We start from the raw sequence: 17,971 nt of genomic DNA on the forward strand, positions 1-17,971 counted from the left end.
CTCGTTCTCTTTCTCTCCGGCATCGATATTACATGCAACCAGTCAGAAATAAACACCGTTGGTTAGACCTACAATTCCAATAAATGAGAGAATTCCCCCATTTCTTTATGTTAATTATAACGACTAGGGATTTTCAGAGTGGAAGTCACACTTCACAATTGTCATGGGACATGAGTTCATGTCTCATCAGCACCAGAGGCAGTTATGCTGCTGCCACCAGCTACGGGCGGATGCCCCGGTCCGTGATTTATATTGTAAATGTCGAGTGTATTTATTGTCTTCTATCCATAGGTGTGATATGTATTTGAGCACTGTATTGTTTTCTGTTTCGCTAAATATAATTCATTTAAGGATCATCGTTGTACAAGTGTCGAATTCGTGTATATATTTAAGTGACATCCCATTGGAACATACGATGTGTATTATTTGTTTATCTCATGAGATAGCGAGATAGGTGTTTTTCTTTCTAATAAGTGAGACGACTTTCAGGTATTTTAGACAAGCTCGTATATCAAATACGTCTCACCTGGTTCATTCGATAGCTAAGGTTAATTCTCGCCAATAGGACTACGACTTGGTATTTGAATATATACAGTAGTGTAATAATGTAAATAAGGCGAGTAATACAAGATACGCCATCATCCAATTATTTCTGTGTACAACGGTACTAGTGCATAATGTGTTTGAATATCTTTAGAGTGAATTGCAATTCTAGGGAAAGGACTAGAGAGGACAGTTACACACTCAAGGAAATTTACGGCGTCTAATTTATATGTTTAATATGGTGGCATATCCATGTATAAATTATCTACGTGTTTTCTCAGGCATTAAATTTTTTTAAAAGAAGAAACGTAATTCATTCTTCTCATTTCATAGGTAAATAGTATTCCTCTCATTATTATGATTCCCCTACTGTAAATTATTAGATTACTGCCCAGTAAGGACAGACTGCGACCCGTATGTCTCTACCGGCTCAGCTAGTGCCTTGTAACGCTAGTAGGGGAGAAGGGGTCTTCGGCGCCGCGCCCGGTCGAAGGCCTCATCCAAGGTGTTCCATTTTTAACGTCATGTTGCGGGTATATTATGGTCTATTGATGTACTGATACCACGAAAGGTTACATCAAGTGTGGCGCCCAACGTGGGGCAGTGTTATTTATGGGCAGATTTACACCTAGGTTGCGATATCGAGTTTGACACCTCGCACGTGTTGTATTTTTTTTGTTTTTGTTTTTCTTGGCAAATCCTGTAATGCCCTTATGGCGATAGAAAATATGACATAGCCAAATATTAGGCACAAGTTCGAATACCGCTACTATTGAAGGAGAACCTAGTAAAGTAGTATTGCCAAACTGGCACGGTCAGAACTGAACGAATGGAACACTGAATTTATTCCGTATATTCGATTTTGTTAGGACAGAGGAATACATGTTATTTAAATGAGTGATAAGGTAAATTAAATTTAAATAATTACTGTAGGGAGAAGAATGAAAAATCGCGCGTCCAGGTTAAGTGGAAATATGCGCGGGAATCACTCAGATTATATCAGACCCAATAATATTATGGAGTTGTGAAACTTCACGGAAACAGTGAAATGATTTTCCCAACAGTGAGAATAAAATGATTAGACGGAATTCTTCAAATTCCACTGGTCATGGGTCTAGGCTAAAGGTACTGCATGTGCAGCAGGCCTTGGTAGTTTAGGGGATATATCCCACGTAAAGTGATTATATATCGCGTATGAGAGGGGATGCCTCATCTCACGACTCTTGTTTTCTAAATGAACAGTGCGATGTTGTCAGTTTAAGACGGGGAATTGTCTGCAAACGCATCTTGCCTGTCTTGAAGCTGAGAGCATTCAATGTTTATCGATCGTACCATGTTTCAGGTACAGGTAAATTCTCGAGCCCCTGTAGTCGCGAATCTTATTATTATTATTTCATGAAGGGCTAACATAGATTGTATTTATTATATATCGGGATGATATCCATGAATTACGTATAGTATACTGAGAAAGCACGGTAATTATTATGAGGTGTTACGCAGCTGTTATGAAGCTAGTTTCGGCATAAATTATCCTGTATTTTTCAAAAGACACACCTTCTTTCGTTAGGGAATAAGTGGAATGAACCAAGGTTTCACGAAGCAGCTCAATCTCAAGGGGGCACTAATTCTCAAGAATACAGTTTAACATGGATTTAGAGGCAGTGAAGGCAATGTTCGCCCAATTGTTGGCCGAACAGAACGAGAAATTGGAGCAGGCAAATACACGGCTTAATGAACGTTTTGATAAACTGGGAGAGATAAACGCGGAAAACCAGGAACGTTTCAGTAAGATAAACGCGGAAAACCAGGAACGTTTCAGTAAGATGAACGCGGAAAACCAGGAACAATTCAGCAAAATAAATGCAATTTTAGATCAGCACACTAGTAATATGGGACAGATTAATGCACGATTAGAGGGGTATGAAGCATCAGGCAGAGCCCAGACCGCGGAACTTAAGGACCTTTTTACCTCTAGTATTAGCGATGTCACACATCGTATAGACTCTCTTACATTAAAATTGGATCAGACAAACGTCCGTTTAGACGAAAGAATAAGCGAAGCTAATAATAAATTAATCGTTCAGCAGACTAAGGTGGAAGAGTTAGAGGTCAAATTAAATACTGAAGTGGAGGAAATGATTCATCTACGAACTAAGTTCGAAGACTTATCTTTGAGGTCCCAAGAGATCGAAGAAAATTTGACACAGGTGGCGGACCAAACGGAAACTAAATGCAAGGAATACATCGACCAACAAATGGGTCAGGCAAGGGTCGAACTTGACACTTCCGCCGAGGGAAAACAACGGGAAACCCAAGGCAAAATGAAAGTCCTGGAGAAGCCAGAGAAGGGTGGCCAAGGAATACTAGGAGGTTGCATAGTACAAAGGACGATGAGAGATTTTCCCCATATGAATGAAGGGACTCCAGCTCCTCTTTCACAGGATGTTAATTCGACTCCCACCTACAGTCTAACACGTGTGATTCGTAGAGGCAAGACAAGACAAAAGAAGAGCAGGAAGAAGACGGATAGGAGGAAATACCAGAGGAAGATGAAGAAAACAAGAGAACTACCCGTCATCCGGAAGACTCCAGTCAAGATTAATATTCACGGAGGATCAAGCAAAGAGATTCGGAAATTTCTTGTATGGACCCGCGGAATGGAACATGTTACCCAGCATCGGAAGTTATTGACGATTATGAAGAGATGCATTACGGAATCAAACCGACAGCAGGACGATATCCAGTTAATTAGAGATAGACTGGAGAGACTAAGTGACAGTGGAACTATCCAGAAGAACTTCTTCATAAAACGCCGAAGTAAAGGGAGACTTCGACCCAGCTCAGCACTTCCGTCAAGCTACGGACTGAAGAGGACTATTATTACAATGGGAATGAGAAGATGGCGCAGGGAAGAGAAAGCCGTTGTGCCGCGTGACTATGACAAAGGACGACAAGGGTTCAGCCTAAAACCTCTTACTCTTAGGTGTGCCGGAAGGGCTAGTAAATGGCTGACACAATGACAAACTCTATTCAGAACAGACATGTATATAATGTATATATAGAATAATATAAAGTAATCGACATAAGGCATTAATGATAAGAAATACTATTAAGTATGACCATTAGGATAACAAGCTAAGAAGCATCATGAATTATGCGGCACGATGAACCTAAAAATATCCAAACAATCAAGAGGACAGAGAACTGCCTGAGGAACGAGATGATGAACAAATGCCCGATGATGAAGAAGAAGACGACGACGGATCCAACGCCGCAGGAGAGCCTGAACGAGAAGAAGACGAGATGAACTGCCTGATAGTTGACGGAGTCCGCCGCGACGCGGATGATGGCGACAAGGAATCAAACCAAGATGATTACCGTGAATGCACGGAGGGAAGAAACATGATGACTAAGGAATACCTGCGTATACTCCTGTCCAGATATGAGTTGAGGCGCGAAAATAACAGTCTACGTAACTGTCAAGTGTGACATGGCAGAAACCATGAACTGGAAAGAAAAATCCCTACGCGTGATTTTTCTTTGTCAAAGTGGGGAGAGGATGTGACCGTTCATCACATCATCAAGACTATATTGTGGCATTCCGCCGCTCAAATATGCCCTTTTCCGCGCTTTCATACGTTAATTAGCGCCCAAGTCAGCGCACGTCCACCCTCCACGGGGTGCGAGTGGCGAGCTGTCAGCCCCACGCACTAAACTCTCTTTGCGCGTAAGTACTGTACCGAGACATATTTTCGCCTCCGGCCAGAAGCGCTCTCACTCAGGCGCGACAGAGAAAGAAACACTCCCACAGCAAGTAGGTCACGGAGGTCGTGCCCAGCGTTGGCAAATATCACTTTTCCGCTCCTTTTCCCGCGGAAACACCGCTGCCAGAAACCTGTCTTCAATTGTTTTCAGGAGAGAAATTAACATAACTCGCATACTACAAGGCAGATTTTCATGACTCAAGGTTCATTAAAAGCGGCGAATTTTATAGAAAATTTTGACACCAAGAAGTCCTTTACATGATTCTAATGGAATAATCTACGCTGTTTGTGGACATCCCACAGGTGTTCACCATCTGGAGAAAGCTGTTAGGGTGACCGAAGCCACGGAACCGCCAAATTGCAAGCCCCTCCCTCACTGGGATATCAAAGGACGCTTTCGAGATTAAAGCAAAACGCGTGAAGTGATCAAAATGATAAGTGATCAGTAGAAACTCGCGCAATTGAGCTTTAATTTGATGCATTGATCGATCCTGGAAACCACGTGCCACCGGACCGCTTTCTGCAGGTAGGAGGAGTCTTACCCTCTCTTTCGAGTCCGACACGTTTCATGATAAAAGGGGGTGCGAACTGAGGCAAGCATCTTGTTTTATTCTGCCAGTGGCATAGTGAGGTGATACCTAATGTGAGTGATTCTTCAGTATTCGTTGCTTCAGTGCTACAAAGTGTGACCAGTCAATAATCATTTGAATAGTGTTTATGTAGCTGAAGTTCTATCAGTGATATGAATATGTAACAGTGAAGTGAAGATTTATTGATACTAACAGAGTGCGGTATTTAACCCTAACCATGACGGTCATATGATATGCAGAGTGCTTATGTGTACGAATATATGAGTAAAGAGAACGCAAATCAAACGCTAGTAGGCTGTGAAATCGTGTAAGTAAATTCACGAGTGTATTAACTGCCGAAGAAATAACATGGGAGATCCAGTAACCACATAATGATGAATGATCAGGTGTAGGAGAAAGTGCGGCTCAGTGGCGACGCGTAAACTCAGGGCGATATCGGTAAAGAAAAAAAATCCCAGACGTAGTTGCTAATCTGTACTCCCATATAAACTAGTGCTGAATTAGGCAAGGTCAAACCACGTTCGTAAGGGTAGCTTTGGGACTTCTAATAACAGTGAAAGTGCGAACGTGATAATTAGGGCCTAAACTGCCGACAGTGGGATAGACAACCAATAGGGAAAGCAACGGGCTACAAACATTACCGGTGCTTGGTTAGAGGACTCGAGCCTATGAGTCTCTCTGATCATAGAAATTATAATGTGTTGCCAGTTATCACGATTATAATTAAGTCAGATCCCCTCATTGTGTTGTGTGCCAGTGACGTCAGTCTCCGAGGAAGGAGAGAATCAACGGGAGGCCCGTACTTAATCAAGACGCCGTGGAACCTCAAGGACTGCCTACGGTGTACGGGGAATCAAGACATCATGCCATCCACCCAGCGGCAGCCGAACACCGGACTCCAGGTTGCTGATGCAGTCGTAATGGACGACTAAACGACTAGATGTGCCTTCTTGGGTGAGCTGTGGGGTGATCCAGGCAGATGAGTATTGTGAAAATATTTGAAAGTCTATTTCCTGTAAAAATGTAAATATTTAATGCATGCAGATTCTTTAGAAATGTAGGGTAGGATTTCGTTGTTCTCAAAGGGATGGTAGTAGTTATTGATAGGGCTAGTGTTTATGTTTCTTCACGGTCGGGGACCGTATTTCTTTGTTTAACATGGGAATTCATGCATGATAATTTAAGACCCTAGATTTGATTTACCGTGGAGCACTATGGGAATTAAAAGGGATTCTTTAATATTCTTGAAAAATCATTCCATGTACCATTGATAAATGATACAACTAATATGAGTCATCTAGAAATTTCAAGGTTTTCTGTAGTAGATGCTTCACGTAATGTGTTAGGTCATCCCCTTATATAAATTAAGTATGGTGAAGAAGAAACCTCGATATGACAAGTGAAGTGTGATAATGTGTGAATTTATTTAGAACGCGAGTGTTAGCATGCTTTGTCCCGAATGCTAGGGCCTTTCTTTCTTCCAAAATATGCGTGTATTGGTTATGCCGAGAAATGAGATCGAGCTACTATAGCCGATAAGGAATAGATCGAATGCGGTGTTGATGAAATATAAGCAAAGTATGCGCAAGGTTGTTTATCCCGTGCTAATGGTATAAAGTAGGCTAGATGCAAGCCGATGTGTTTAATTGATGCGTGTGGCATCCAGTGAATAATGATATTTTAAAGCGAAATGCCGAGGTGGCTAGATAACGGGACTGAGTTCCCTTGTGTTGAAAGTGAAAGCGCAGGGTGAGGACAGTGTAAACAGCTGGCCGGTGAGATTTAAAGTCCGACCAGGTAAGGAGGGATGTGAAATACTATCACCGCTGTGAGAGGAACTTAGTGTTAGAGGGCTCGTTCTCTTTCTCTCCGGCATCGATATTACATGCAACCAGTCAGAAATAAACACCGTTGGTTAGACCTACAATTCCAATAAATGAGAGAATTCCCCCATTTCTTTATGTTAATTATAACGACTAGGGATTTTCAGAGTGGAAGTCACACTTCACAATTGTCATGGGACATGAGTTCATGTCTCATCAGCACCAGAGGCAGTTATGCTGCTGCCACCAGCTACGGGCGGATGCCCCGGTCCGTGATTTATATTGTAAATGTCGAGTGTATTTATTGTCTTCTATCCATAGGTGTGATATGTATTTGAGCACTGTATTGTTTTCTGTTTCGCTAAATATAATTCATTTAAGGATCATCGTTGTACAAGTGTCGAATTCGTGTATATATTTAAGTGACATCCCATTGGAACATACGATGTGTATTATTTGTTTATCTCATGAGATAGCGAGATAGGTGTTTTTCTTTCTAATAAGTGAGACGACTTTCAGGTATTTTAGACAAGCTCGTATATCAAATACGTCTCACCTGGTTCATTCGATAGCTAAGGTTAATTCTCGCCAATAGGACTACGACTTGGTATTTGAATATATACAGTAGTGTAATAATGTAAATAAGGCGAGTAATACAAGATACGCCATCATCCAATTATTTCTGTGTACAACGGTACTAGTGCATAATGTGTTTGAATATCTTTAGAGTGAATTGCAATTCTAGGGAAAGGACTAGAGAGGACAGTTACACACTCAAGGAAATTTACGGCGTCTAATTTATATGTTTAATATGGTGGCATATCCATGTATAAATTATCTACGTGTTTTCTCAGGCATTAAATTTTTTTAAAAGAAGAAACGTAATTCATTCTTCTCATTTCATAGGTAAATAGTATTCCTCTCATTATTATGATTCCCCTACTGTAAATTATTAGATTACTGCCCAGTAAGGACAGACTGCGACCCGTATGTCTCTACCGGCTCAGCTAGTGCCTTGTAACGCTAGTAGGGGAGAAGGGGTCTTCGGCGCCGCGCCCGGTCGAAGGCCTCATCCAAGGTGTTCCATTTTTAACGTCATGTTGCGGGTATATTATGGTCTATTGATGTACTGATACCACGAAAGGTTACAGTACCATCCCGGCATTTGCCTGGAAGAGAAGTGGGAACCACGGAAAACCACTTCCAGGATCGTTGAGGTGGGAATTGAACCCACCTCTACTCAGTTGATCTCCCGAGGCTGAGTGGACCCCGTTCCAGCCCTCGTACCAATTTTCAAATTTCATGGCAGAGCCGGGAATCGAAACCGGGCCTCTAGGGGTGACAGCTAATCACACTAACCACTCCACCACAGAGGGGGACGCCACGCGCTTTCGTAGGAAAATATCATTTTAACACATCACGTTAAACGTGTGAGTAGAGCCATGTTACTTCGCATACATTTCTGAAGGAAACGTGTAATCCACTGCAAACTCCAGTGCGACGAACGCGTACAAATGATAGTATCATATAAAACTCCCGACTGGTCGGGACCTTTCGAGGGTGCAAAGCTAGGCAACTCATTTTTCTAAAACAAACATCCCTTATAAGGTTACCGTGAATCTGCGGCCGAATGGTTAAGGCGTCTGTCTGCAAATCAGACTCACTCTGCGAGCGTAGGTTCGAGTCCAACCGATTGCGAAAGTTTTCTTTCTTCCTCCTGTTATTAAAATGCCAAATAACGGAGAATTGAATAAAAACTTCACACTAATATTGCTTTACTTTTGGAAAGCTTATACATCTCAACTAATCATTGATGATGACGGTAATTGAGATCATCTGTCCCAGTAATGCACTGAACAGTAGACGCAACCCTCCCCCTCTTCTCCCAAACTACGCATCTCCATCCTTGTAATTCAACTTTCATACAAAAGAATACATAAAGAAAATGGGTGACAAAGATGCCTTTGTGGTTAGTGTGATTAGCTGCCACCCGCAAGAGGCCCGGGTTCGATTCCCGACCCTGCCAGGCTGAAACGAGGTCCACCCAGCTTCGGGAGGTCAATTGAGTAGAGGGAGTTCGATTCCCACCTCAACCATCCTCGAAGTGAATTTCCGTGGTTTCCCACTTCTCCTCCAGGCAAATGCCGGGATGGAACCTAACTTAAGGACATGGCCGCTTCCTTCCCTTTTTCTTGCCTATCCCTTCCAATTTTTCCATCCACCCACACAAGGCCCCTGTCCAGCATATCGGATGAGGCCGCTTGGGCTAGATATTGGTCCTCCTCCCCAGTTGTATCCCCTGACACAAAGTCTCACGCTCCGGGACACTGCCCTTGAGGCGGTAGAGGTGGGATCCCTCTTTTGGACCGTGGGAGAAACCAACCCTGGAGGGTAAACGGATTAAGAAAGAAAGAAAGAAGGAATAAAAAGGGTGACCAAGATATTAGACACCATAAAATAATAATAAACATCAACATCAAGTGTTTAGGTCCGCCTCTGTGGTGTAGTGGTTAGCGTGATTAGCTGCCACCCCCGGAGGCCCGGGTTCGATTCCCGGCTCTACCACGAAATTTGAAAAGTGGTACGAGGGCTGGAACGGGGTTCACTCAGCCTCGGGAGGTCAACTGAGTAGAGGTGGGTTCGATTCCCACCTCAGCCATCCTGGAAGTGGTTTTCCGTGGTTTCCCACTTCTCCTCCAGGCGAATGCCGGGATGGTACCTAACTTAAGGCCACGGCCGCTTCCTTCCCTCTTCCTTGCCTACCCCTTCCAATCTTCCCATCCCTCCACAAGGCCCCTGTTCAGCATAGCAGGAGAGGCCGCCTGGGCGAGGTACTGGTCATACTCCCCAGTTGTATCCCCCGACCTAGAGTCTGAAGCTCCAGGACACTGCCCTTGGGGCGGTAGAGGTGGGATCCCTCGCTAAGTCCGAGGGAAAAACCGAACCTGGAGGGTAAACAGATGATGATGATGATGATGATCAAGTGTTTAGTAGAGATAATTTGAAACGCGCATTATTGTGAAGTTTGTATCCACCATATCAATTATTTAGTATAGGAAAAAAAAACGCTTCGCAGTCGGTAGGACTCGAACCTACGCTCCCAGAGGGAATCTGATTTCTAGTCAGACGCCTTAACCACTCGGCCACGACTGCACTCAATGCGAAACACAGATGCTGGTGTTACACAAATGGATAACAAACGAGGTCAACTTGCCTTCACTAAACGCTGTATCATGATGAGTTCTACGGACTGTGTGCTCTCTACAGGGATACCAACTGTGTAAATTACCTACACTGTCGTACATTTCCGGAACATAACTCGTATTACAGTACTTGTCCCACCTCCCGAGACAGCGCGTGGTTCGCGACCATCGTTTACTGTCAATCACTGTACAGAAAGTGAGTTGTGTTACAAAATGTTGCAAACTCTGGACTGGGAAAACTTGGCAGTAAAGGAGACGAACTGATCGACTAAGCGGGATCTTCAAAGCTGTCAGTGGAGAAATGACGTGGTATGATATTAGCCTGACAAGGCGAGGTCACGATGTCCGCATCACCGATTGTGTTCAAATTTTGTCCGGCTCCATAGCTAAATGTTTAGCGTGGTGGCCTTTGGTCACAGGGGTCTCGGGTTCGATTCCCGGCAGTGTCGAGAATTTTAACCATCATTGGTTAATTTCGCTGGCACGGGGGTTGAGTGTATGCGTTGTCTTCATCATCATTTCATCCTCATCACGACGCGCAGGTCGCCTACAGGAGTCAAATCAAGAGAAAGGCACCTGGCGAGCCGAACATATCTTCGGACACTCACGGCACAAAAGGCATATGCCATTTCCATTTCATTTTATGTTCAGACTTTGTAGGTTGGTAGTACTACATCACAAAATCACACCGGCGATGTAGTAGCGCGCAACTCCCATACATTTTTCCGAAAAAAGCGATTTTGAAAATGGCCATAAAAGTTAAAAGTGGTTTAGCATGCCAGGTACCATCAGGCGAGAGAGGGTGGCGCGGTGGTCGAGTGGTTAAGGGTCCTCACTGCAGTTATGAAGATAGCGAGTTCGAGTCACGCTACTACCGGTTTTTACACCTCCTTTCCCCCCTTTTTCGGTTAAAATTTTATTTTCTTCTATTACTATCAAAATAGTCCGCCTCTGTGGTGTAGTGGTTAGCGTGATTAGCTGCCACCCCCGGGGGCCCGGGTTCGATTCCCGGCTCTGCCACGAAATTTGAAAAGTGGTACGAGGGCTGGAACGGGGTCCACTCAGCCTCGGGAGGTCAACTGAGTAGAGGTGGGTTCGATTCCCACCTCAGCCACCCTCGAAGTGGTTTTCCGTGGTTTCCCACTTCTCCTCCAGGCGAATGCCGGGATGGTACCTAACTTAAGGCCACGGCCGCTTCCTTCCCTCTTCCTTGCCTATCCCTTCCAATCTTCCCATCCCTCCACAAGGCCCCTGTTCAGCATAGCAGGTGAGGCCGCCTGGGCGAGGTACACGGTCATACTCCCCAGTTGTATCCCCCGACCAAGAGTCTGAAGCTCCAGGACACTGCCCTTGAGGCGGTAGAGGTGGGATCCCTTGCTAAGTCCGAGGGAAAAACCGAACCTGGAGGGTAAACAGATGATGATGATGATGATGATGATGACTATCAAAATAAATATTTTCTTCTTCTTCTTTATCTGTTTACCCTCCAGGGTTGGTTGTTCTCACGGACTCAGGGAGGGATCCCACCTCTACCGCCTCAAAGGCAGTGTCCTGGAGCTTCAGACTCTGGGTCGGGATACAACTGGGGGGATGACCAGTACCTCGCCCAGGCGGCCTCACCTGCAATGCTGAACATGGGTCTTGCGGGTTGATGGGAAGATTGGAAGGGATAGACAAGGAAGAGTGAAGGAAGTTTCCGTGGCCTGAAGGTAGGTACCATCCCAACATTTGCCTGGAGGAGAAGTGGGAAACCACGGAAAACCACTTCCAGTATGACAGAGGTGGGAATGGAACCCACCTCTACTCAGTTGACCTTCCGAGGTTGAGTGGACCCCGTTCCAGCTCTCGTACACTTTTCAAATTTCGCGGCAGAGCCGGGAATCGAACCCGGGCCTCCGGGGGTGGCAGCTAATCACACTAACCACTACACCACAGAGGCGGACTTAAACATTTTCTTTCCCAGTAATTCGGCCTCTTCTTTAATCTCTACAGCGTCGCGGGATCCAGTAAGCGATTTATACACAGAAGGTGGTCGACGTAAGCCATGGCCTTTTTCTACTGTTTATTTATTGCTCGCTCTCCCGGGAACTCGTTTGCACTTTGCGTAGCTTCACATTAAAAAACACTTTCATGCGAACATAATTCAACAAGACAACATCGCTTGTATAGCTAAGATTCACACAGCATCATCTCAGAAGTGTCCGACTCGTTGGCTGAACGGTCAGCGTGCTGGCCTTCGGTTCAGAGGGTCCCGGGTTCGATGCCCGGCCGGGTCGGGGATTTTAACCTTAATTGGTTAATTCCAATGGCACGAGGGCTGGGTGTATGTGTTGTCTTCATCATCATTTCATCCCCATCACGACGCGCAGGTCGCCTACGGAAGTCAAATAGAAAGACCTGCACCTGGCGAGCCGAACCCGTCCTGGGATATTACGGCACTAAAAGCCATACGACATTTCATTATCTCTGAAGTGGACTAATCACTAATTCCACGCAACGATTCTTTTTGCCCGGCCGGGGGCCTTCACAACTTTACTATAGCACCCAACCGACCTCAATAAAGCAAATCGGCCTGACACCAAGTTAGAGGTCGGCCTTCCCATCATGCCAAACTGCATTATCCACGATACTGAACTCGACTATTCTGAAGACGATCTACTCCATTTCTTCTGCATTAACTGTATCCCAGTTACCAATGTATCTCGGGTCCAGGATAACTTTGTCCCTTGTACAACTACCCACAGAAGACGCCGCACAGCAATTGATCCAAGAGGGTGTGTACATCTCCACCTCCGGGAATCGAGTGGAACCTTGTCCGCCGTACTTCGCAGATGCTTTTGAGACGCCTGCAATAATATTGCCACATACATGGATACCATCTCCACAGACTTCATCCTCATCCTATACCACCACCACCACAAACACCTCTGCTTACACCTCCCCCAACGTTCCTATAACCACGACCGTCATGCCCCATCCTTCCTCCCTTCTGACGTCTTCTCTCCTCATCCGTCCCACCCCTGTTCAACCTAGTTCTCCGCATACAACTGTCCAGTTACCCGCCGATGACACCGCCACTTCTCCTCCTGCAGATACGGCACGTCTACCATTGTCGCCACCACCGCCGGACTGCACGAGCGTCGTCCGCGGCGTGGACCGACTAATATCAACAGAAGACATCGCCAATGAACTCCGCCTGGCAGGATTGCCCGTTGGAAGGGCTACCCGGATTTACAATGCATCTGGACCCACATACTTAGTGAGACTACATCTTCAGACTCCCGACGCTGTCCAACATTTTATCGAAAATGGTGCACATCTTCACGGTCGCCACCATCAGGTCGCCACCAACTTTTCAACCGCCCTAACACATCCCGTCACCGTGTCCCGCCAGCTCCTCCATTCCATCCACCTAGTCCATATAACCGTTCTTACCCTCCCCCCACCTAGCTTTTCCCACCCAACATCGCCAACAACCGATCTCCTCCGTCTCTTCCTCACTTCCCTAGTCAATATCTCTTCCGTATTTCACATCATCGCCCTCCAACTTAGCCCTGGCACCCTCGCAAAGTAACCCTTCGTTTCTCCCTTAGTACTCTCCTCTAAATTTTCACTCCTTAAACACATCCCCGGTATTTACATATCCGCGCGCACCTCCCCACTCATTACTTCAACTTTAGAACAAAACATTAGAACAAAACACATAATTCAACATGTGAGATCTCCATGCCGATGGAACTTATGATGAACACGTCTGGTTACACCGCACACAACGCGGTCAGACAGTGACTAGAAACTGCTGCTCTTATTCGCAACACGAAGAGGAAGGGGATCAGAAAATGTCAGAAAAAGTTGAGAAGAGCGAGACTCGAACTCGCCATCTTCATAAGATGGCACCACCGCGCCACAGTCTGTCGTTTGATGAAACGTGGCATGCCAAAGCTCTCGTAACTTTTGTCGACATTTTCAAAATAGTTTTTTCCGGAAATGTCTGAGGGTTGCGCTCTACTACTTTGCCAGTGTGTTTTTGTAATGTAGTGCTGCCAACATACAAAGTTTGAACAAAATCGGTGATGCGGACATCATGACCTTTCTTTATGAGTGGAGCTCTCAAAGATGGGAAAGATCATAGTATGAAGACAAAATTGTGAGACGACAATCAAGAGCGGTAAGATCTCGTGACACTGCTAATTATTTCACGCCCGCGTGGTGTGGTAGAAATCAAGATGAGTCGCTAAATTTCAGACAAGGAACACAGGTAAGGATAAAGAGTACGTAAAATAAGGGTCAGTTACCACACGAATTATAAATTACTACCAAACACACCACACGGGCATCACCTTAGAACTTACCTTCCGTCTCATCCAATACCAAATTCTGGAAGCTAAATCCAAGCCCGATAAAAAAAAAAAAGTGCGGCGTGGATACATTGTGCTGCGCTTTTTGGAATATTACTATTCGAGAAGCGATTAGTTCCCCTCTGTGGAGTAGTGGTTAGTGTGATTAGCTGCCACCCCCGGACCCCTGGGTTAGTCTCCCGGCTCTGCCACGAAATTTGAAAAGTGGTACGAGGGCTGGAACGGGGTCCACTCAGCCTCGGGAGGTCAACTTAGTAGAGGTGGGTTCAATTCCAACCTCAGCCATCCTGGAAGTGGTTTTCCACTTCTCCTCCAAGCAAATGCCAGGATGGTACCTAACTTAAGGACACGGCCGCTTCCTTGCCTCTTCCTTGTCTGTCCCTTCCAATCTTCCCATCCTCTTGCAAGGCCCGTGTTCAGCATAGCAGGTGAGGCCGCCTGGGCGAGGTGGTGTTCATCCTCCCCAGTTGTATCCCCGACCCACGCTCCGAAGCTCCAGGACACTGTCCTTGAGGCGGTAGAGCTAGGATCCCTCGCTGAGACCGAGGGAAAAACCAACCGTGGGGGGTAAACAGATAAGGAAAGAAAGAGAGAAGGGATTATCTCAAATAAATAGACCTAACACACGTTTAAATGTTACTAACCTTCAGTGAATGCAAAAATATTTGTTAACTCAGTCTTTAAACATCTGACATTGAGGATATTTGAGCCAGAATTTTATTTTAAACGTTTCTATACCTTCAAGTATAGTAATCAAATAACTTTACAACAGTTATGAATAAAGTGAAACTTAAATAGGAATGGAAATTGAATTGAAATCCGGATTTCGGGGCAAATTATTTTGCAGTGACTTTTGAAACAGACTTCTTCTTCTTTTTAATCTCTTTACGCTCCAGGGTCGGTTTTTCCCTCCGATTCAGCGAGGAATCCCACCTCTACCGCCTCAAGGGTAGTCTCCTGAAGCTTCAGACCCCGGGTCGGGGGATACAACTGGGGAGATGACCTGTACCTCGCCCAGGTGGCCTCATCTGCTATGCTGAACAGGGGCCTTGCTGGAGGATTGGAAGATTGGATGGGATAGACAAGGAAGAGGGAAGGAAGCGGCCGTGTCCTTAAGTTAGGTACCATCTCGGCATTTGCTTGGAGGAGAAGTGGAAAACCACTTCCAGGATGGCTGAGGTGGGAATTGAACCCACCTCTACTCAGTTGATCTCCCGAGGCTGAGTGGACCTCTTTCCAGCCATCGTACCACTTTTCAAATTTCGTGGCAGAGCCGGAAATCGAACCCGAGCCTCTGGGGGTCGGCAGCTAATTACACAAATCACTACACCACAGAAGAGGACAGATAATTATTTACTGTATATTAATATGCACTCTTAAGCTCTGCTACCTATGATATACCACTACAGCGGTAAGTGGAAGAGAGGACAAATGCCCTAACTTCGGCACCTACAAAGGAATAAATAAATAAATAAATAAATAAATAAATAAATAAATAAATAAATAAATAAATAATACTATGTTCCGCCCGAAGTGTAGCAGAGACATGCCCCGTAAGGACTTACTTTGCATGTTTGTAGAGCCACCAGTCTCCCGGACCCTCCAGCCTTACAGCCATCTCCAGGAACAGCTATCGTCAAGAAGAGGATCTCTGTGAGCCCGTAAGCTTGACACACCTTCTTCCCTAGGACACTCTCCGCCATCAGCTGAGCGTCCTTTCTCATGGCGGAGCCTGCGCAGAAGATGCACCGCAGACTGGAGATGTCGTACTCGTCAGCAACGGAACACTTCGCCAGGGACATAACAAGGTTCGTCGACAGGAATGTAAAGGTCACCTGTAACAGTCCAATGGTCCGTTTGATGGGCGCCATGCAAAAAATAGTAACTTATCCTTATCTTCTTAATAGCAATACAGGTTTGCTAAATTGAGGTCATTGACAATTGTTTGAAATATTTCAGTTCTTACATATATATAAAGCAGAAAGTCTGCCCTTCTGTCTGCCTGCCTCTCTGTCTGTCTATCTGTCTATTCCGTATATAAATTATACCATTCCACCTATCCGAGCTGAATTTTGTATACTTGCCTATTAGGACCCTGCGGGTAACTCAGCCCGCAAGAAATTTGGACAGACCTCTCCATTCCCTATATTTACCCTATGACACATTGGTATAGGCTAGTATAGGGAAAATATCGAATTGGTCGTACAAGGGCGAAACAAAACTCATTCAAAGCCTCACGACGCGAAGAACAAAACTCGGTATGTCTTTACCGATACTAAAAACTACGTTCTAAGACCTAAAACCAACCTCGCGATTCCAGGCTTCTTCAGTTGTGGGCGACCAATTAGTAGGAGTGCGCACGCGCATAAAATTCCGTAACATGCGTCCGCGCCACCTGGAACTCTGTTCGTGCTGATCACGTGACATTCTTCTCTATCGTCTAACTCTAGTGTCATCTGTAAAGTTTACTGCAAGTTATTTCCTTACTTCCATTATGCTGTAGGGTTGCTAGCTTAGAAAACTGAAATTCTACAGTTTTCAGCTTACGTGACCGCAAAAGTATTTGTGTTGATGAATATGTCGAAGTATGTATATAAATTAAGAAGGTTTGTTTCCCAGATTGTCAGAAGAGAAGATTCAGTAGGTGTTGTTTGACAGTTCCACGCCGAAAGCCCTACGACTGTGTCAGATAGAGTCAACCAATTGATCCCCACCATCGGCTGACCTGAATGCCGAACAGTTCGTAGTATAGATCACAGTCACCAACTCCCTCACCTTCTCCATACATCTCGTTCACCAACTCAGATCTCTTTGGCTTGAGGGAAGGCGCCACCCTCTGAGACCCCGCCGTACGCTTTTAGGGTACGTAAGGAAAACAATTTTAGTAATAGCAGTAGTAGCAGTTGTTATAGCCTAGGCCTACAGATATTGAAAAAAATGGCCGCGGGCTAATGTTCGATATCATTCCTACAGCTGTAATATTAAAAGAAGGGTTTTGACAAATAAGCCTGGAGGGAGGAACATTGCATGGTGTTGCCGCATTCCTGTCTTCCTTTCTCCTTCCCCTCTCTTCCGTCTCGCTTGTCCGTTCGTTCAGACCACTGTGTTCTGTTGTACGTAACTCAGAAGTGAGAGGTTTGGCAACTCCAAACACGAGGCCACCGACAGGCTTATCTCCATAGCAACCGCACTGGGTCCGCCCTCGTTTCCATGACAACCTACTCCCTTCTCCCCACCCACGCAGGCAGTAAACGGACCTCCCTTTAAGAACTGTGAGAACGCATATTTCAAGATGACGATTAAAGGGTTCAAGTAGAAAATCACGGACAACCTCTAAGAGTGTGACCTAGAATAAGTATCATAACAAAGAGAGGAAGAACAATTTGTTCTAACCTTGTGATCTCGGACGATCTTGAAGAATGCCTCTTCTTCAAACTTGGAGCCAGCTAGCAGTTCTATTCCCAGGTCTAACGCTACGTAATAAAGAATCGTTGCTGAAATCCAGGACGGCGAGGAGAAGAGTAACATTTTATCACCTTCGCTGATGACATCTCTTCGATCACTGAGAATAAAAAAGTAAAAATAATATTAATAATGTACCGGGCGGTACACCTCCACTCCGCTAATTTAAAATGTGCGCCTGTTGAAACTCCTCTGCTGGAGGAAGTCCGAACTTTATTGACAGTATTA

General features: G+C 45.1%; 1 protein-coding gene and 1 non-coding gene across 2 annotated transcripts in view; both read right to left on the reverse strand.

The window, feature by feature from the left end:
• The window catches only part of LOC136866969 (luciferin 4-monooxygenase), a 132,622-nt gene that overhangs the window by 43,728 nt on the left and 70,923 nt on the right, over positions 1-17,971 (reverse strand). The window contains exons 5-6 of the mRNA XM_067144059.2: positions 17,675-17,843; positions 15,847-16,116 (exon numbers count right to left, since the gene is read on the reverse strand). Of these exons, the coding sequence (XP_067000160.2) occupies positions 15,847-16,116; positions 17,675-17,843 (439 nt within the window). The remainder of the gene's footprint in view (positions 1-15,846; positions 16,117-17,674; positions 17,844-17,971) is intronic.
• On the reverse strand, positions 9,792-9,873 carry TRNAS-AGA (transfer RNA serine (anticodon AGA)). Its single transcript has one exon. It is a non-coding gene; the product is annotated as a tRNA-Ser (tRNA).

This window comes from Anabrus simplex, chromosome 3, assembly GCF_040414725.1.
Source record: "Anabrus simplex isolate iqAnaSimp1 chromosome 3, ASM4041472v1, whole genome shotgun sequence".
In the NCBI taxonomy this organism is placed as follows: domain Eukaryota; kingdom Metazoa; phylum Arthropoda; class Insecta; order Orthoptera; family Tettigoniidae; genus Anabrus; species Anabrus simplex.